This window comes from Mirounga leonina, unplaced genomic scaffold, assembly GCF_011800145.1.
Source record: "Mirounga leonina isolate KUSES-001 unplaced genomic scaffold, KU_Mleo_1.0 Mir_101595, whole genome shotgun sequence".
NCBI classification, from domain to species: Eukaryota; Metazoa; Chordata; class Mammalia; order Carnivora; family Phocidae; genus Mirounga; species Mirounga leonina.
Genome location: NW_023270158.1, coordinates 4,764,179 through 4,785,781, shown reverse-complemented (window position 1 = coordinate 4,785,781; position 21,603 = coordinate 4,764,179). Strand labels below are relative to the sequence as shown.

The 21,603-nt window shown below is 42.1% G+C and overlaps 1 protein-coding gene across 10 annotated transcripts in view; it reads left to right on the top strand.

Moving 5' to 3' along the window:
- The window catches only part of PHKA2 (phosphorylase kinase regulatory subunit alpha 2), a 75,451-nt gene that overhangs the window by 14,103 nt on the left and 39,745 nt on the right, over positions 1 to 21,603 (top strand). For 7 of the 10 annotated variants that reach the window (XM_035000364.1, XM_035000391.1, XM_035000399.1 and 4 more), the window contains 5 exons: positions 11,552 to 11,710; positions 14,525 to 14,572; positions 15,476 to 15,644; positions 17,837 to 17,919; positions 20,447 to 20,527. In XM_035000364.1, coding sequence (XP_034856255.1) covers positions 11,552 to 11,710; positions 14,525 to 14,572; positions 15,476 to 15,644; positions 17,837 to 17,919; positions 20,447 to 20,527 — 540 coding nt within the window. Of the gene's footprint in view, positions 1 to 11,551; positions 11,711 to 14,524; positions 14,573 to 15,437; positions 15,645 to 17,836; positions 17,920 to 20,446; positions 20,528 to 20,671; positions 20,920 to 21,342; positions 21,565 to 21,603 lie in introns of those variants that run through there. The other 3 variants (XM_035000407.1, XM_035000430.1, XM_035000426.1) reach the window with 3 other exon arrangements.

The window sequence follows — 21,603 nt, the reverse complement described above, 5'->3', positions numbered from 1 at the left end:
CCTGTGAGGTTACTATTCTTGGTTTTACCCATTTCCTCTCTGAGTCTAGCAATAAGCTATTTCTTATGCTTGAAAGAGCTCCCCTATTTTACCCACTTCTACTTTTAAAGCAAATATAAGGCTTTAGTTCCTGTTTGAATCATTACCAAGCTTCCTGCTATGCATACCTGAGTTGCTTCTTCAGTTTCCTAAAGAAAGACGGAACAGAAGGATGTGCATAATAATAAAACAAGCTTTCTTAAAAGGAAAATTACTTCCATTAGCTATGCATAATACAAATGTATATAAATAGATAATATCTACACTTTTAACTATCTTTGAAAAAGATATTTTAGACTATAAATCAGTAAAAATATAATCTTTGTTGTACATTTGTTCATTTATTTATCTAAGTAGACCAGGACCTTTAGTTAGAGTGGTGAACAAAAAAGACAGACTGCCCTTAGAGAGCTTAAAGCATAGGAACAATTCTTAAGATTGTTCCAGGAAGATATCCCATGTTCATGGATTGGAAGACAATATAACTGAGATGGCAATACTCTCCAAACTAATCTACAGGTTCGATGCAATCCTATCAAAGTCTCAGCTGCTTTTTTGCATAAATTGACAAGCTGATCCTAAAATTCATTTGGAAATGCAAGGGATCCAGAATCTTGAAAAAGAAGAACGAAGTTGAAAGGCTCACACTTCCTGATTTCAAAACTTACTAGAAAGCTAACAGTAATGAAGACAGTGTGGTACTGGCCTAAGGTTATAGACGTACAGATCAATGGAACAAAAGGGGATAGAATTGAGAGTTCGGAAATAAACCACCACATTTATGGTCAGGTGATTCTCTATGAGGGTGTCAAAACAGTTAAATGGAGAAAGAATACTCTTTTCAATAAATGGTACTGGGACAATTAGATATCCACATGCAAAGCAATGAAGGGACCCCTTCCTTGTATCATGTACAAAAATTAACACAAAATGGATCATAAACCTAAATGTAAGAGCTAAAACTATAAAACCCTTAGAAGAAAACGCAGGAATAGATCTTCCTGACTTTAGGGGAAGCAAAGATTTCTTAGTACAATAACAGCACAAGTGACAAAAGAAAAAAAATAGATAAATTGGACTTCATGAAAAAATAGCTATTGTACTGCAAACCATACCATTAAAGTGAAAAGACAACCCACAGAACAGGAGAAAATTGCAAATCATGTATATGTTAAGAGACTTGATTCAAGAATACATAAAGAACTCTTAAAATTCAATATTAAAAGATGAATAACAATTTACAAATTGGCAAAGGATCTGAATAGACATTTCTCCAAAAGTGATATATGAATGACAAATAAGCACAGGAAAAGATGCTCATATCACAAACTGTCAAGGAAATGCAAATCAAAACCACAATTGAGATACCATTTCACACCTACTAGGATAGATGCAATGAGAAAGATAATTTTTTTTATTATTATTAACATATAATGTATTTGTTTCAGGGGTACAGGTCTGTGATTCATCAGTCTTACACAATACACAGCGCTCACCACAACACATACCCTCCCCAATGTCCATCACCCAGTCACCCCAGCCCCCCAGCCCCCTCCCCTCCAGCAACCCTCAGTTTGTTTCCTGAGATTAAGAGTCTCTCTTATGGTTTGTCTCCCTCTCTGGTTTCATCTTGTTTCATTTAACAGACAAATTTTGACAAGGATACGGAGATATTGGAACCCTTGTACTTTGCCAGTGGAAATTTAAAGTGGTGTAGCCTCTTTGGAAAACAGTTTTGCAGTTCCTCAAAACATTACACTTAGAGTTGCCATACAGCCCAGAAATTCCACTCCTAGGTATATATCCAAGAGAACGGAAAACACATGTCCACACAAAAACTTATAAATGAATGTTCATAGCAGCATTATTTATAATATCCCCGAAGTGGAAACAACCAAAATGTTCATCAGCTAATGAGTGGGAACACAAAATGTACTATGTCTATACAATGGAATATTATTTGCAATAAGAAGGGATGAAGTACTAATATATCTACAACACTGACAGACCTTGAACACATTATGCTAATTGAAAGAAGTCTGGCATATAAAAGATCACATATGGTATGAGTCCATTTATACAAAATGTCCAGAACAGGCATATCTATAGGGACAGAAAGTAGATTTAGTGGTTGCCTAGGCCTGGGGGATTGAGGGTTAGGGACAGATGGGAAATGACTTTTAATGGGTAGGGTAGGGGGTTTCTTTTGGGAGTGATGAAAATATTCTAAAATTAACTCTGATGTTTCTGTTAGTATTGTAACTATAGCAAAAACCACTGAATTGTATCCTTTAAATGGGTAAAGTGTATGTTATATGAATTATATCGCAGTAAAACTTTTTTAAAAAAATGTGCTAGAAATCACAATACATTTCCTTTTTTATATATTTAGTGTGCAGTTCTGTGAATTTTAAAACGTGTAGGGTCATGTAACCATAACCATAATCAAGATACAAAGCAGTCCCTTCAACCCCTCAAAATCTCCCTCCTGCTACCCCTTTGTCACACCCTCTCCCCACCCCTAAGCCCTGGAAAATACTGATCAGTTCTCCATCACTGTAATTTTGTCTTTTGGAGAACGCCACATAAGTGGAATCATGTGGTATGTAACCTCTGAGAGTGGCTTCTTTTACTTAGCATAAGGCCTGTGAGATTCATCCAAGTTGCTGTCTGTGTCAATAGTTTGTTCTTTTTCATTGCTGAGTAGTATTCATTATAAGGACATATCGTAGTGTGTTTATCCATTTGCCTATTGAAGGACATTTGAGTTTGCAGTTTTTATGGTAGTTAAGAATTGAGCTGCCTTAAACATGCATATAGAGTTCTCTATTTCTCTAGGGTAAATATTCAGGAGCAGGATTGCTGGGTTGTAGGATAAGTGTTCAAGTTTATTAGAAATTGTCAAACTGTTTTCTAGAGTGGCAGCACCGTTTTGCATTCCCACCAGCAACATATGGGGATTCTAGTGGTTCTGCATCTCTGTCAACACTCCGTGTTGGCAGTATTTTTAATTTTAGCCATCTTAATAGGTATGTAGTGGTATCTCATAGTTGTCTTAATTTGCGTTTACTTAATAGCTAATGATGTTGAGCTTTTTATGTGCTTATTTGTCAATCACATCCTCTTTGGTAAAGTGTCAAAGTTTTCTTGTTTGTTTTTACCAATTTTTAACTTAGGTTGTTTGTTTTGCTGTTGCATTTTGAGAGTTCTCCATATGTTCTGGATACAGTTCTCTTGTTGAGTATGCAACTCGCAAGTAGTTTCTCCTAGTCTGTAGCTTGTCTTTTTATCTCTTAACATTGTCCTTCACAGAGCAAAAGTTTTTACTTTTGCTAAAGTCCAATTTATCAATTTTTCTTCTATGGATTGTGTTTTTAGTACCATAGCTAATTCTGCCTGACCTTAGGTCATGAAGGTTTTTCTTCTATGTTTACTTATAAAAGTTTTATAAGTTTCCATCTAACATTTAGATCTGTGATTCCTTTTAAGTTAACTTTTGTATGAGGTGTGAGATTGAGATTCATATTCTTGCATATGGATGTCCAGTTGTTCCAACACTATTTCTTAAATTTTTTTCCATTATGTATTTTTCATTTTACTCATTACTTTTGGTATTTGCCTTGTTTTATAACCATGTTAACCATGTTAACAACTATTTTGACATCTGATGTTTACTGTTTACTCACCTAACATTTTTAAAAATACATCTTATTATTTTCCTTCTTTCCTTGATTGGCTGTAATATTTGAGTATTTATTGACATACAATATTATATTAGTTTCAGGTGTACAGTATAATGATTCAACAATTATGTACATTATGAAATGCTCACCACAATAAGTGTAGTTACCATCTGATGCCATACAAGGTTTTTTTTACAATATTGCTGACTGTATTTCCTATGCTGTACTTTTCATCCCTATGACTTATTTTTTAACTGGAAGTTTGTACCTCTTAATCCCTGCCACCTGTTTCACTCATCCTCCCACCCCCCTGCCCCTCTGGCAACCACCATTTTGTTCTCTGTATTTATGAATCTATTTCTGTTTGTGTTTTTTTAGATTCCACATATAAGTGAAATCATATGGTATTTGTCTTTCTTTCTCTGACTTGACTTAGCATAATACCCTCTAGGTCTATCCATGTTGTCACAAATGGCACAATATCATTCTTTTTTATGGATGAGTAGTATTCCATTGTACATGTATATACCTCATCTTCTTTATCCATTCACTTATCAGTGAACACTTGGATTGCTTCCGTGTCTTGGCTGTTGTAGGTAATGCTGCAGTAAACGTAGGAGTGCAGATATCTTTTTAAATAAGTGTTTTCATTTTCTTTGGGTAAATACCCAGTAGTGGAATTACTGGATCATATGGTATTTCTATTTTTAGTTTTTTGAGGACCCTCAATACTGTTTTCCACAGTGGCTGCACCAATTTACATTCCCACCAACAGTGCACAAGTGTTCCCTTTTCTCCATATCCTCCCCAACACTTGTTATTTCTTGTCTTTTTCATACTAGCCATTCTAACAGGAGTAAGGTGATCTCACTGTGGTTTTGATTTGCATTTCCCTGGTGATTAGTGGTGTTGAGCATCTTTTCATGTGTCTGTTGGCCATTTGTATGTCTTCTTTGGAAAAATGTCTATTCAGATCTTCTGCCCATTTTAAAATCAGATAGTTTGTTTTTTGTTATTGAGTTGTATAAGTTCTTTATATATTTTGGATATAAACCCCTTATTGGATATATTATTTGCAGATATCTTCTCCCATTCACTAGGTCACCTTTTCATTTTATTGATGATTTTCTTCACTGTTCAAAAGCTTTTTATTTTGGTGTAGTCCCAATAGTTTATTTTTGCTTTTGTTTCCCTTGCCTAAGGAGACCTATCCATAAACATGTTGCTAAGGTCAGTGTCCATGTAATTACAGCCTATATTTTATTTTAGGAGTTTTATGGTTTCAGGTCTTGTGTGTAAGTCTTTAATCTGTTTCAAGCTAGTTTTTGTGTATGGTGTAAAAAAGTGGCCCACTTTCATTCTTTTGCATGTAGCTGTCCAATTTTCCCAACACCATTTATTGAAGAGACTGTCTTTTCTGCATTGTATATTCTTGCCTCTTTTGTTGTAGATTAATTGACTATATAATCATGGGTTTATTTCTGGATTCTCTATTCTGTTATACTGATGTGTCTGTTTTTGTGCCAGTACCATACTGTTTTCATTACTGTAGCTTTGTAGTATATCTTGAAATCTGGGGTTGTGATACCTCCAGCTTTGTGCTTCTTTCTCAAGTTTGCTTTGTCTCTTTGGGGTCTCTTGTGGTTCTATAGAAATTTTAGAATTTTTTGTTCTAGCTTTGTGAAAAATGCTATTTTTTTTTTTAAAGATTTATTTGAGAGCAAGAGAGAGTGCAAGAGAGAGCGAGCACAAGTAGGGGAAGGGGCAGAGGGAGAGAATCTTCAAGCAGACTCCCTGCTGACCAGGGACCCCGACGTGAGGCTCAATCTCATGACCCATGAGATCGTGACCTGGGCCGGAACCAAGAGTCAGACGCTTAATTGACTGAGCCACCCAGGCGCCCCAAATGCTATTGGTATTTTGATAGGGATTGCATCGAATCTGTAGATTGCTTTGGTAGTATGGGCATTTTAACAATTAATTTAATTAACTTAATAATTCTTCCAATCCGTGAGTATGGTGTATCTTTCCATTTGTGTGATTCAGTTTTGGAAAGTTGTGTTTGAAGGAATTTATTCATTTCTTCTTGGTTACCCAATTTATTGGCATATAATTTTTCATAATATTCTCTTATTACCTTTTATACTTCTGTGTTCCAACACCATTTATGAAAAGGCTGTCCTTCAGGGCACCTGGCTCTCTCAGTCAGTAGAACATGTGACTCTTGAACTCAGGGTTGTAAGTTTGAGCCCCATGTTGGGAGTAGAGATTATGTAAAAGTAAAATCTTTTTTTTTTTTTTTTTAAAGGCTATCCTTTCCCTGTTTGTTTTTAGACTTTTATCAAAAATCAATTTGTCGTATCTGTATGGATCTATTTTTAGACTCTCTATTCTAGCCACTATGTATGTATCCCTTAGCTTCTTATTAGGTACAGACACATTTAGGATTGTTATGTCTTGATGGTGAGCTGACCCTATCATTTTTATAACATTTCTCTGTATCCCTGATAATATTCTTTGCTGTGAAGTCTATTTTGTCTGATTAATATCTCAATTCCTTTTTCCTTTTCCCCATCCTAAAGAGTAGGAATTTCATTTTATATAATACCTTTTTATAAGCCAAAAAGCAGAATGCAAGTGGTTCATTACCATATTAATCTCTGATCGCCTCAGATTCACTTATGCGTGGGCTGTGAGGGTGGGGATTCCAGCCTACCACGGCTAGCAGGTAAGGTCATCGTAGCAGCATAATTGTTCACATAATAGTTTTTCACAGTTATTCGCTTCTCATCCTTAGGGGAGGATTTCACATCTCTACATCGTTGAACTCAGAAATGGCAGTGAGACTTGCTTTCATGGATGAGATAGGAGAAGAATTAACGTGTCAGTTCTGGCTGGCAGCCTGAAGATGCAGCTCATGGTTTACTGTGTGTTTCTTCTCCTTTGCCACGAGCTGGGCAGTGTTGTGGGTATAGGCTGATCCAGTAGCCCGGTTCCTAGAGGAAGGACAACCCAGAGCAGAAGCACAGCTGACCAGGGATGGACACGAGGCATGGAGGAGAAATGAATGTTCCTTGTTATAAGCCACCAAGATTTTAGGGGTGTTTGTTACCACAGCACAGAAACCAAGCCCTGGGCCCAATTTATTCTAGGCCTTTCTCTCATAAACAGGAGCCGAAAAGGGCACTTTCTCTAAATTAGAAGTGAAGAAGTAGTGGAGAAGGTAAGCGCAGCTGACAAATGACTGAACCTGAATGACAAAATGCCCAGCTCTTGGCCCCTTGCCCTCAGTGAGCCACAATTTATGTTGAGCTCCTCTGTCTCAGGCCTCTTCTAGAGTTCAGGGATGTCACTGCCAGTTCCCTTGCAGCAGGGGTGCTGAGTGCTTTAGCTCAGGCCTGTGCCATCTCCTCTAAGACTGCATTGGGCCACTACCATTGACTCCTCATGGCTCTCCCGGTAGCTCCATTGTCTGCAATCGGCCCCATCCTCTTCCGTCATGGCCCCACACCTGTCACCTCAGGAGAGTGGTAGTGGTGCTTCTTATTATAGAGATTTGTCACTAAGATTTATTTTTTCAAGTGACGTACATAGAGAGTTTAGCAGAATAAACAGAAAGGGAAGACTTATTTGAATGAGCAAAATTCAGGCCTTTGCCTTTCCCAGACCTGGGGGTGGAGTGGGTATAGAGTTGCCAGGGTTTTTGTCTCAAACATAACAATGGAATAAATATATTAACTAACAGTATTTACTGTAAAAATAAAAGAAGGCCTCAGGCTTTTTTTTTTCCCTAACAAAATTAATGATGGTTACATTAAGCTAACTTGTAGGTTTCTTCCCCTAACCACCGTCTCCATCTGATTTCCTAAAATAATTATATGAAAAAGTAATGTGAATGAAATCTGTTCAAATAGGTTGATAATATCTAGTTAGCAGTTATTGAGCACTAATTTGTGCTAGACATAGTCCAAAATGCTTGATTTGAATTTACTCCTATAATCCTCACAAACAACCCTATGAGGTCTAGGTACTGTTCTAATCTGCATTAGGTAGACGGAGACACGGAAGTAATTTGCTCCAGGTCAGCTGGACGGTGGTAGAGCTTTTTACACAGGCAGTCCGTTTCCAGAACCTTTGCTCTTAAACACGATACACTGAAGGTTATGTGTGGGTATCCATAGAATTAAATTATATTTTTAAAAGATTGGAAAGCAGCATATGGTTAAAATGATTGTATCTGAGGCCACAGGCTTAGCCTGAACAGATCTACCCACTTGCCTCCTGCTGTCTGCAGTTTGCTTGTTTCTGTTTAGCTTGTAAAATTTGCATCTGCTGCGAAGGCCTTTTGCTCCCCCTCCACTTATATAGCTAATGCAAGTAAAAGACCACAGAGCTCTAAGGAGATGTACCTGTTGGCTGGGTCACAGAAGCCAGTGAGTGGGATTGCAGGTGGTGCAGGATAAGCCCCCTGGGCAGGGGGAGGAGCATGCAAAGGCAAAACCACTTGGCTTGGCCTTAGAGGAAGGGACAGCAGACCAGCCATCGCGACAGACTGTCTCCCAGTCTGTGCTCTTTTCAGTTGTTCTGAATTGCATCAAAATGGAAACTCCCACATCTTCCAGCACAACACATTTTTTTTTTTTTAAAGATTTTATTTATTTGAGAGAGAGCACATGAGAGGGGGGAGGGTCAGAGGGAGAAGCAGACTCCCTGCCGAGCAGGGAGCCCAATGCGGACTCGATCAAGGGACTCCAGGATCATGACCTGAGCCGAAGGCAGTCGCTTAACCAACTGAGCCACCCAGGCGCCCCAACACATTCTTTTTTATAGACTTAAAGAGAGAAGCAAGTCTTAGCGAGGGCTGCCATAACAAATACCACAGACCAGGGGCTTAAACAGCAGAGATTTATTTCTCACAGTTCTGGAGGTTGGGAAGTCCGAGCTCAGGGGGCCAGCGTGGCCAGGTTCTGGTGAGGGCCCTCTTCCCGGTTGTAGACAGGCGGCTTCTTGTTGCAACCTCACAGGGCAGAGAGAGAACAAGCTAGCATTCTGACCTCTTCATATAAGGACACTAGGTCCCCTTTGTGAGGGCTCTACCCTCATGACCTAATCGCCTCCCAAAGGCCCCACCTTCGAATAGCATCACAATGGGAATTAGATTTCAACGTATGAATATGGAGGAGACAGGGGTGTCCTGGTGGCTCAATTGTTTAAGTGTCCGACACTTGATCTCAGCTCAGATCTTGATCTCAGAGTTGTGACTTCACGCCCCGCACTGGGCTCCACACGTGGAGCCTACTTAAAAAAAATAAAAAATAAAATAAAATGAATATGGGGACACACAAACATTCAGTCCATAACAGTAAGTATTCCTTTCACTGAGTGCAGTAGCACGCCAAGTTAACATGGTTTGGGTATGGAGTTGTGAATGTGGGGATCTCCAAAATACCTAGACTGTGTCTCTATAGTGGAACGAGGGGTTCAGGCATTCTAGCTCTGGGTGGGGATAAACTAATCCAATTAAACAGTTAAGCCCGAACTGAAGAATCAAAGAAGTAACTTTCAGTTAACAGGACAGTGACATTTCATAATCCAAACCACACTTGGCGCTATGTGTAAGCGGTCACTGCTGTGTCATTGGAAGGCTGTTTGTCTCAGTGGACTCACGGTTAATGGGTACGCCAGGAAGGGGCTGATTTCTTTCCCTGGATCTCCTGATGAGTTGCTGTCCTGGGATTAGTCAACTGGCCTCAGAACAGTTCCAGTTGTTGGTGCATAGTGATTTTCTTAAAAACACCAGTCGTCCACTGTTGGAATAAGACACTCAGTCATTTCTAGACTTCAGTTCTAGACTTTAAAATGATTGATTTGTAATTCTTGGCTATGGAACGGTGTCAAAATACAGAATGCTATTGCCCCTGAGGGCAGTATCAGTTGAGTTTTAGATGTTTTTGAAGAGGGCATAGGTTAGTTAAAGGAGAAAGTCAAATATTTAATGCCTTATGTGGGACCATTTGAAACTATGCCAATGTTTTTTTTACCTAATATCCATGGCAGTATCACTTTGAAAGGACCCAACTTTTTTCATGAGCCTTCTTGTGAATAATTAAGAACGCTTTTGATTAATTTTGTTTAAGCTGGCAAGGCTCTGTATTTTATTAGATGTTTTTTATTAGGTACATATTTCTTTGCGTATTTTCAGGAAAAGTCAACAAGGCTTTATCTTTATGTGACTCTCTTTCTACCTTACCCATTTTATTTCTAGGCACAGATTTTATTAGCACTGGCTTTTAAGAAAAATAGCTTTACTGGGATATAATTTACTTATCATATAATTCATCTATTTAAAGTAAACAATGTAATGATTGTTAATATATTCACAGAGTTGTGCATCATCAACACAATCAATTTTGGAACAATTAGATCACCCCCAGAAAGGAAGAAACCTGTTAACAGTCACTCACTCCCCACTTCCTCCCATCCTCCCCCCAACCCCAGCCCTAGACAACCACTAATCTACTTTCTGTCTCTACAGATTTGCCTATTCCAGACATTTCTTATAAATGGAATCATGCAATGTGCGGTCCTCTGTGACCAGCTTTTTTTACTCAGCATAGTGTTTGCAAGGCTCACGCGTGCTGTAGCATATATTAGTACTTCTTTCCTTTTTATTGCCGAATAATATTTCGTTGTTTGTGTAGACCACATTTTTTTTTTTAAAGATTTTATTTATTTATTTGACAGAGAAAGACACAGCGAGAGAAGGAACACAAGCAGGGGGCGTGGGAGAGGGAGAAGCAGGCTTCCCGCTGAGCAGGGAGCCTGATGCGGGGCTCGATCCCAGGACCCTGGGATCATGACCTGAGCCGAAGGCACACGCTTAACGACTGAGCCACCCAGGCGCCCCTGTATAGACCACATTTTGTTCATTCATCAATTGATGGGCATTTGGGTTGTTTCCACTTTGGAGTTATTATGAATAATGCTGTTACGAATATTGTGTATACTTTTTTGGTGTGAAGATCTGGCTTTTTAGTTACTCAGCTGCCCTTTTAAATATCATAGCTAAATAGGACCCCCAATGTCCTCTTGCTTAGTGCCTCCTTTTTATTTTTATTTTTTTTAAGATTTTTTATTTATTTATTTGAGAGAGAATGAGAGAGAGCGAGTACATGAGAGGGGGGAGGGTCAGAGGGAGAAGCAGGCCCCCCGCCAAGCAGGGAGCCCGATGTGGGACTCGATCCCGGGACTCCAGGATCATGACCTGAGCCGAAGGCAGTCGCTTAACCAACTGAGCCACCCAGGCGCCCTTAGTGCCTCCTTTTTAGGCACATGAAGTGTCTGGGTCACAGACAAGGCAGTGGAGGCCCAGTTAGGGTAGGCAGCTTCCCTGGGCGCGTAGAGCTAGACTGGTGGAGTGGGACCCTGGATCCGGGTCTCTCGCTCCCAGGTTCAGCGCTTCACCAACTGGTGTGGAAACATGAAGGCAGAAGAAGACCTAAAGCCTTCAGTGCACAGATTTGTAAAAGTCTTGTAGGCTTTTTCTGTTTGCTGTTTCTTCTGTTTTCACAATAGTACGATCTGGTTTGAAAGCAAAAGAACAAGAACATCAGAGTTAGAAGGTTCCTTAGAGACTTTCTAGTCTAATATTGCCTTTATACAGATGAAGAAACCAAAGCCCAGAAATGCTGTTGGGGGCAGAGCAGGGACTAGAACTCCGATTTCTACTTTTCACCCCAGCCCTCCTTGTGCCCCCTAAGGGTGAGCATTCATTTGTCAAGAGCTGGGTGAGGGTTGTGCTGAGTCATTTTGTGTTTCTTCTCTAATAGAATCCCGTCACAGGGCTGCTGTCGGCCAGTCACGAGCAGAAGGATGCCTGGGTGCGGGATAACATCTACAGCATTCTGGCCGTGTGGGGCCTGGGCATGGCCTACCGCAAGAATGCTGACCGTGATGAGGACAAGGCCAAAGCCTACGAGTTGGAGCAGGTAATGTTGACTGGCAGCCATGTCTTGGCTGCTCAGCGCCTTTTCCTTAAACTGAGAAGCCTGGAAGCAGCTGTGCAGAACAGTTTGGTGTAGGCATCACCTCCATTTCTGCTATAGAGTATTTTAGGGAGGTGCTTAGGTGGTCTCCTTGATCGTTCTCTTTGAGCTTTTTTTCCCTCCTTAAAAAAACAACCCAAATCACACTATTCTGAAAAGGAAAAGAAAGCATCCAAATTTCTAACTAGCTACATTTCTCTCACACATGCTCTGTCAATTTTATATATACTTATATACAAAATGTCATTATAAACTAATCGATTGTTTTTAAAGAGTCAGCACACCAGAAATATACATTCCGAAGTGTAGTAGTCTGAAGTAGTCAGGTTGAAAGGGTATTTATCCAAACAGTATTGCTATTTCTTAAAACATTTTTGGTATTTCCCTTAGAAATTCCTTTTTAGTCTGAACCATTCCAAAGCAGTCTTATGAATTTATAGTCAGTCACCCTTTCATTTTGAATCACATTGGTGTTGTCCAGTATTCATGCCTATGTTACCGTATGGCACAATGAAGTCTTTTTATTGATTTCCAAATTCAGAAACCAACATAGTCAGCGAAGCAAAGATTGGCCATCATTGAGTATGTAAGAAAATAATCTGCCCTTGAGCACAGGAGGTATTTTCAGAGTATTTTGAGTGATAACGTTGAAGTAGGGAGCATTGGCAAAGAACAGCGTAGTTCTCTTAGCATGAGAGCCTTTGGGATTTATGTTTGATTCGTATGTTCCTTACTGGCTCTCCCAGCCAGTGGATTATCAGGTTCAAGGAGAGTTCTTATAGCCCAATCAGTGTGTTACAGCAACCAAAGTGGGCAGGAGTGACAGACAGCCTTGATGGCCGTAGCGAAACTAGCAGAGGAAGCCGGTCTGTGGGAGCAAGGGAAGGACAGTTTGGATTTGGCGAGACACGCTGAGTGTAAGGTGATAAAATCACCAAGTCTTGGAGGTAAGGCAAGAGGTCGTTTTAAAACATGCCTACAGCAAGCACTTGCACGCTCCTCCAAGAAGTTGGATGGTTATTCCATAAGTGACTCATTCTTTAGCAGTATAATAATTTAATGTGGATGTTCATCAAACTTCCCATCCCCCTTTGAGACAAAATCGAAGTAGAGCTTGCCTGGCTACACACACGTGTGCCTGCACACACCCCGTACCTCAGCTCTGTCAGCGTTTTCTGACGCAGGCTACAGTCGACTAGATGTGCTGCGCTATGACTGACGGTAGTGAGGCACGAACAGGCCACACTGTTGTGTTGAGTGTGGTTAATAACTAAAGAGAGACCTTTCCCTTGATTATGGAGGACAACACAGGATCTTCCCGTGATCCTCAGGAGGGCTGCCATTGCCTTTGGGGTGTACAGTTATTCATTGTGTGAGACTGTCACGCGCATCGCAGGACCCTTAGGCTCCCTGGGCCCTACTCACTAAATGCCGGTAAGCCCCGCCTTCATCATGGTGACAATAAAAATGCCTCCAGCCCCACATTTCCAGATGTCCCTCCACCCCTAGGGGATGGGAAGTCACCCCCAGTTGGGAAGCACCGTGCTTCTTCATAATGGAAAATAACTTTGAGGGGAAGTCGGTGGACAAATATTTGTGCTGTACACTGTAGGAAATGTTAGTTATACCTTATTATGAGGTAACATTTTCTGCCTCAAAAGAGTTTATGTCCTAAAGTGAGATTGTATTCTAGAATCCTAGGATTTTAGAGGCAGAAGGATCTGAAGGATGATTCATTACAGATTTTTCTCTGGTAATTAACTTTCATGGCCTTTCACTCTATTCTTCCCCTGCAGACCATGTACATTCTACAAGAGAATGGTCCTGGGTGGGGGGGACCTTCTTTCAGCTGGGCTACTTCGACCCACAGAATATCCCATTCTGTAGCCACTTGTGAATTAGTTTTATATGGTTTTTAATAGGATGGATTAAGACCAGTCTTTTGATGGGTCTGAATTTCAGAGGAAGTGGGAGGCAATATAACGTATTGACTAAGAGCTCAAACTCTGGAGTCAGATCCCTCGGTGTGGGCTCTGTCCTTGCTCCACCCCCTGCCGCGGGAGACTTTAGCAATGTTGCCTCATCTCTCTCAGCCTCAGGTTTCTTATCTATAAAGTAGGCTAATAATAACATGTGCCTCATAAGGTTGTTGCAAGAATTAGACAGAATCCAATCCAGGTCAAGGGTTTCGTACAGTGCCTGGACAGAAGGTCTGATTATCATAGTACTATTGTTATTATTCATAATGATAATAGTTGGTTGCAATACATACTATTAAGAAACCTTGGCAGCTACTTGCATTTTGTAAGAACTTTACTCAATAGCCCTGTGATGGTGTCACAAATGGCTCTTTCGGCGAAGTAGCATTCCTTTGGGGCAAGCATGGCGGACTTAATTCATCTTTGGCATAACAAAAAAAATAAATAAATAAAGAATTGTGACATCAAAATTAATCCTCAGGGTACTAGGCTTATAAAAATTGTCTTGCTAAAATACCAGTGAGGAGTCACTGGATTTTGGAACTGAAGGTGCCATCTGGTCCAAGCCCTTTATTTGAGATAAATTACTGTATCAAGATTTTCTTTCTTTATGATGGCATGGCGATAATCTCAACAGTCAGAATGCTTGTATATGCTCAGGCTGTGCCTTCTCAGGGAGGTCTGTGGGCAGCCCTGGCTTACAGGCCATGTGGTGAGGAGGTGGTTTTCAAGGAGCAGGGAAGCTGGCCTTGTCACTGATCCCACTTTCTTTCCACAGAACGTGGTGAAACTGATGCGGGGTCTTCTCCAGTGCATGATGAGACAGGTAGGCAGAAAAAGACAAAAGTGTTTTCAGGTCATCTGAGTGGCATTTTGTCACTTTCATGGTGACAGCTAACATTCCTAAAGCGTTTTGAGCTTCTCACGTGGAAGAGAAATTGAAAATACTTGGCTTACTTTGTCCTTTCAATTATCTTCAGTAATCTTATCATACTATAGAACCACAGACTCAAAGGACCCTGTTTCTCACAATCTCTTTTGAAAGGAGAGCATGCCCTTTTTTTAAACGGGGATGAAATCATTGTTTTTAAAAGCCACTCTCGGACAGCCATGTAGTATTGTTTCTTCTGTTGAGTTTATATATAGAGGGGTTTCTTTTCATTTGAGTTGAAATGCTTGAGTGTTTAAGACTTGACAGTACTGTCTACTGGCATTTCAGTGGGGGGAGGGGGGTAAATAAAATAATGCATTGAGCTCGTACTATGCACAGAACCTCATTATGGGATCTGCACAGGTTCCAAAATGAATGATACTGTCCCCACCCTTCAGCAGCATGTGCCTGGTTACTCTTCAAAGCCCTAGTTCCTCTTTTCCTTCTGACATAAGGAAACAAGAAGCTGAAGTTTAAACAGGTCCTCTTTCTTCCCTCTCTCTCTCGCTGAGCGCCTACCATGCGTCACAGCTCCGGCTGGGCATATGCACACAAGGAAAACCCTTTGGCTTGACCCGTCGCCCTGTAGAGCTTGTTAAAATCCCCCTGGGCTGGGCCACATCTGGTGTGGACAGGGAGAATCCCCCACACAGCCCCTCCGTGTGGTGCCGCCTTCCATCTCTCTGGCTCCCAGAGGTAGCAGCTAAGAGGTCTAAGAGCAAGAGATTGACCCTGGGTGTGGCCTCTGCCGGCCGTGAAGCCCTTAACCGTGTGGAGCCGGCTTGCTCTCTCCCGCAGGTGGATAAAGTGGAGAAGTTCAAGCACACTCAGAGTACCAAAGACAGCTTGCACGCCAAGTACAACACGGCCACTTGCAGCACTGTGGTGGGCGACGACCAGTGGGGCCACCTCCAGGTGGATGCCACCTCCCTCTTCCTCCTGTTCCTGGCCCAGATGACTGCCTCTGGTGAGCCAGGGCCCTTGGAGCCCATTGTACAGGGAGTGACAATCCAGAAGGGAGCAGGGAGGGGCAGGCATTGATCCAAATTCCAAATAAGTTATTTCTGTAAAGAAAAAGCATGCATGTTTATAATATCACGTACATTGATTCAGTGACCTGCCAATGGCCAGCCTTCTGAGGACCTATAGGACAAAGGGCTGTCGAGCCAGCTCTGGTAGCATCTCTCTGGTTGATCCCAAAGCTGGCTTGGCCCCTTCACCTTTTCCTCTCACTTCCCTCTTCTAGACACACCCTCATTCACCTGAATTATATTCAAACAACATAATTTCTAGAACTTGGCAGTCTGCCCAGAGTGGTCAGTCAGTCCATAGCCTCCATGCTGGGAGTGGGCCAAAAACTCCCTGACTGTGAGCATTGTTCCTCAGCCCAAGCTGTTGGCTTCCATGGCAGCTTGGGACACCAGGCCTCCTGAGCTCCAGACTGTAGCGTGTTTCTGCTAACAAATGGTCTCTCGCATGACACAGTCTGCTGCGACGGCCCCCGGGGGTTAGGTCATTTAGCTCCTGTGTCTCAGTGTTCTTATCCCCAGTCCAGTAAACTGACCTTCCGAGTTAGAGGCTTCCCATGAATTTCAGTCTGCAAATGTGAAACTCTAAAGATAGCAGAAATCAGTAAATAATATTGTTATAGCTTTGTGAATAAGCCAGGCATTTATAAAAAGTACTTTTTGGTTATGAAAATTAAGATGAGCTCATTGTAAATAGTTTGGAAAATAGAACAAAATACAAAGAAAAAAATTCCACTGCCAATTTTCATTTGGATGTCTCCTCTAAGTCTTTTTTTTTTTTTCCCCCAATTTAGGGTCATATTGTTTTCATAAATAGTAGTCGTTATTATATAGAATTATAACTTAAGCATTTTCCCCATGATCTTACAAGCTCTTCATAAATATAATTTTAGCGATTTTATCAATGAATATGCCATAATCAGACTCTTCCTTTATTCCTTTTTTTCTCCTAGTGTAACTGATGTTGCAATCCAACTTTTTTTTTTTTAAAGATTTATTTATTTGAGAGCAAGAGGTGGGGGGAGCGGGGCAGAGGGAGAGGGAGAGAGAATCCTCAAGCAGACTCCCTGCTGAGCATGGAGCCCGATGCGGGGCTCGACCCCGAGACCCTGAGGTCATGTCCCAAGCTGAGAGCTAGAGTCGGCTGCTTAACTGACTGAGCCACCTAGGTGCCCCACAATACCAACTTTGACCCCATCGCTACTTGCTTCCTTCTGTTGGATAGACTTCAGAGGCTATTTATATATATTACCAAATTGTTTTCAGAACAGTTTACTAGTTAAACTCCCCCTATTGATGTAAGAGTTCATATCTTACCATACCCCTATCAGCTTCAAAAATCCATACTTTTCAAAATATGTATATTTGCCATAATCACCTAAACATTCGAGGGCCCAAGCAAAAATCCAGCTCTCTCTCTTTTTTTTTTTTTTTTAAGTTTTATTTATTTATTCATGAGAGTCAGAGAGAGAGAGAGAGAGAGAGGCAGAGGGAGAAGCAGGCTCCCTGCCTAGCAGGGAGCCTGATGCGGGACTCGATCCCAGGACCCTGGGATCATGACCTGAGCCGAAGGTAGACACTTAACCGTCAGAGCCACCCAAGCGCCCCCAAAAAATCCAGCTCTCTTGATCACCACCTACTTCAGCTAGTCAATGCCGCTCCCTGGGGAGGTCTGGGGAGCTCGCCATCCCACAAGGTCAAGGGCTATCTCTTGAAGTTGGGGGCTCTATTTTACCTATCTGCCGCAGGGGAAAGGTACCCACCCTTTGGCTCACTCAAGGATAAGAACAGTGTCTGGTTGCTCTGGGCTAAAATTTGTGCTTTGTTGGAAACTTCTTTGCACAAATCCAACACTAGCAGAAGGCCCCACACCTCTTTCAGCCTTTTCTATCCGTAGGCACACCCGCATTCCTTCCTTCCTTTCTCTTTCTGAGATTAGACATTAGCTGCTTCAGTTTACTTCAAATTTAATTTTTGATGCCTAGTAAGAAAAATGAAAATGGGGGAAAACAAAAAATGGGAGTACAAGAATTTCTTTCCTAGTATGATATTTGTAATTTGGGAGTGGCAGCACACACACCTCCCCTCACAACATAACTCTGTAACTTCACTGTTTGTTTCTCTTTACTAGGTTTACGTATTATTTTTACCCTTGATGAGGTGGCCTTCATCCAGAATCTTGTTTTTTACATAGAAGCCGCGTATAAAGTCGCTGTAAGTATCAACCCTGGTAGTTTTTCAGGTATAAAGTCACTGTAAGTATCAACCCTTGTAGTTTATCAGGTGTCCCAGTTCAAAAGAATAAAAATCATACAGGTCTTGGAGGGCCAGGCTGTTTGGGGCTGATCAGAAAGGTAGCAAGATTCGAGCTCTAAGATTGTCACCTCTGCACACAAAGTACACATTTTTGTCCTGGGACCCAGTTGAGGAGCTGATGTTTTTGGAATGCACCACATGCTCTGTTTGACTCCTTCGTGCTTATTTTTTTTAAAGATTTTTATTTATTTATTTGTGAGAGAGAGCAGAAGCAGGGGGAGCGGCAGGCAGAGGGAGAAGCGGACTCCCTGCCGAGCAGGGAGCCCGACGCGGGGCTCGAGCCCAGGACCCTGGGATCACGACCTGAGCCGAAGGCCGCCGCTTAACCGACGGAGCCACCCAGGCGCCCCTATGCTTATTTGAAATAAGACCCTAACGTGTCCTGGAGCCGGCACACAGGCCGGCCGGGACCCGGAAGGGCAGCCGCAGCAGCAGCTTGTCAGTAGGAGCTGCAGAGCCGTGTGGATCACCCCAGGCAGCCCACAGGCAGAGGGGCCAGAGCCGGATGTGTGCCCCAGGCCAGGTGTGGGTGGCTGTAAATGTGTATGAAGCCCAGTGCCTCGGGGCTTCTGCTGATACGGCAGGTGGAGCCTCATGCACTTCTAGTTGTTCTAGAATAACGAACCTGTGGAAAGCTCACTGTAAGGGCAGTAAAGAAAGGGTAGGGGTGGGTTGGTTGGTTGGTTGGTTGGTTGGTTTTAAAAAGCCACCGTGGTCGAAAGCAAGGGTCAGCAAACATTTTCTGTAAAGGGCCCGACAGTAAATAGCTGTTTTCGCCTCCCCGGCCCCCGTTGCTTCTCACGTCTGCCCTTGTCGAAGAAAGGCAGCCATAGACAGCACGTGACCGCGCGAGCATGGCTGTGTCCCAGATAGACCTTCTTTACAGAAGTAAGCGGCAAACTAGGTTGGGTCCGAGGGCTACCTAGGTCTAAAGAGGCGATTCTCAACAAGGGGCAGTCTGCCCCTCCCAGGGGACATTTGGCAACGTCTGGAGACGTTATTGCTACTGGCATCTAGCGGGCGATGGTGGGGGATGCTGCGGAATGGCCCGCGGTGCGCAGGATAGCCCCACAACAGAGAATGGTCTGGCGCAAAATGTCAGTAGTGCCGAGGTCTAAAGAAACCAGAGGGGAGTGGAAAGGGTGGGACTTTAGTTGGACCTTGGAGGGTGAGCAGGGTTTAGAAGAGCAGAAGGGTGCGGGAATAGTGGGAGCAGTACTGGGCAGGAATGGGCTCTGAGTGGGGGAGGGGTCCTGGGGGAGAGGGGGTGTGGAGGGAAGGAGTAGACCTCTCTCTCCTGCAGGCAGAGTTTTGCACAAACCAAAGTCTGCTTGTGGGCATGCCGGGCGGGGGGCGGGGGGGAGGCCACATAACAGAGGTGTGGCCAGCCGCAGGGATTTGACAGAGCCACTGCTGAATAGGCAGTTTGTCATTTGAGATTCTTGCACAGGGGAGTTAGCTGATTGGGCAGTTTTTGAGGATGAGTCACTTGGGTCCAGGGTTGGAGTGAGAATGGGTTGGAATGTGGAAAGGCCCAAATGTGAGGAGCACCGAAGGCCAGAGTCCTGGGGCTCAGCTAGAAAGCATGCCAGCAGGAAAGAGTCTAACGCCGCTCTGGTGTGCCTACGTCTAAATTTGCACATTTTGGAAATGTTCATCTTTGCAGATCAGATAATAAATACTGAAATTTTGGCACTGGTCCTGTTCTTGTTGGCTTGTAATTTTTCAGTAGTGCATGTAGCATTATTTCAAAACGGTATCCAGTGCTTGCCTTTCTTCAGTGAAAATAAGAATTATGAAAGTTAGGTATGCATATATCACATCCTCTATGGATGGAGTGTTGTGAGCCAATTCACAATAATTGGTTTTAAAAGGCCAAGAAAGTTCAGTATTCTGTGCCTCAGTTTTGATTTTGGCCTCTCTTACTTGCTTAGCATTTTCCCCCAAGAGGTAACACTAGAAATAGGTATTAAATTATATTAAATGGCTTGGTTGGCTTCAATTAGTTATGATACATTTGTTAAAGTTTCTTTCTTCTATCTTACAATTTAATATAAGTTCAAAGCTATCAGCTAAATAGAGGGGCAGCATTTCATTTGATTTGAAGATAAATAAAACATTTTGTTCTCTACAAATCAAGAGTTTCTTATAAATTGATAACTTTTAGGAATAAGAAAATTGAGAGTGTCTTTGCATGCATTTTTGTTCCACTTGAGTATTTACTTGCAAAATTCTGCACAGAGGTCAAATGAAGTGAAATTGAGGACGAGCACAGCCTGAGTATATAAAGCCATGAATTCAGTAACCCTGGAGAAGAGATATTCATGTTTCGTTGTGCCTGTGGTAACATAACGGAATTATTTTTCCATAGCACTTCTCCTATACCTCTTTCTCCTGCTCTGATTACTACCTTTTTCTTCTGTAGGATTATGGAATGTGGGAACGGGGAGATAAGACTAATCAGGGCATTCCGGAATTGAATGCAAGCTCTGTAGGGATGGCCAAGGTAACACTCTTGACCTGTTTGTTCTTCCTTCTGTGCATTTCTACTGCTTTGATTTGGTTCTCAGTCTTTAGGGGTTTGGATTTAATCTGATTAGCATATTTTTCAAAAGTCGACTGCTAGTATGAAATTCAAGTGGCGCATATACCCCAGCCTACTGAGATTACAGGTAAAGAATGTAGGTTTCCTTACCCTGAAATGTGCATGAGCCAGAAATTAAGTGCCTTCCTTCCTCATTATCCATTATTATCACCCACAGGTCTAAGGTCTTGCTGTTGTCTGAGCACCTGGATGTGTGATATCCAGTCGTCTTTTCTGGGTTATAAAGAAGGTTGAAGAAAATAACCGCTTTGTAGGGCAGGGCTTACAAGTTCAAGTCTATGGGGTCAGGTCAGGCAAGTAACGTAAACAAATGAAGCAGGCCCGACAGAAAAATATTGAAGGGTACTGGGGACACTGGGAACTTTCTCTAAAGGTATTCCAATTCAAAATCATTTTAAAAATTTATTTAGGCCGAACAGAACACGGCTGTGGGGCAGATTCAGTCCGCCAGCCACCAGTTTACATCTCTTGTCCTAGACATTTCCCTCCCTCCCTCCCTCCCTCCCGCTCAAGACTGAAGTATATCCTTGGATAGAATACAGACTCTAGAGCTAGAATTTTCAAAGCAACAAGAAATATGTTCGGTGAAGGTCAACTGACAGAAAACGTACTTAATACTAAAAGAATTAACTTTAAGTGGCAGACATGCTAATGTTAGAATTAACACATAAAGGTGAAAGAAAAGCTGTCCGTGAATTTAGTGCGCTCCTCCCCCCCCCCCCCCCCCGCCAATGTTATGAACTTGTTAATATTTTATTTTTCGGTCAAATACTGACTTCATTTGGGGAAACGTTTGTCTATTTTCTCTTTCTTATTTCTGCAAAGAGCAGCAACGTACAGGAAAGGCCCAATTCCACTGAAAATAAGGATAGAACATGTCTCTAGGACACTTCAGCTGAATTCTAAAGATGTGTATTTCATCACCTTTGGCAAAACGTGTATGCTAGATCGCTTAATGGGAAAGGAGGAATACTGGA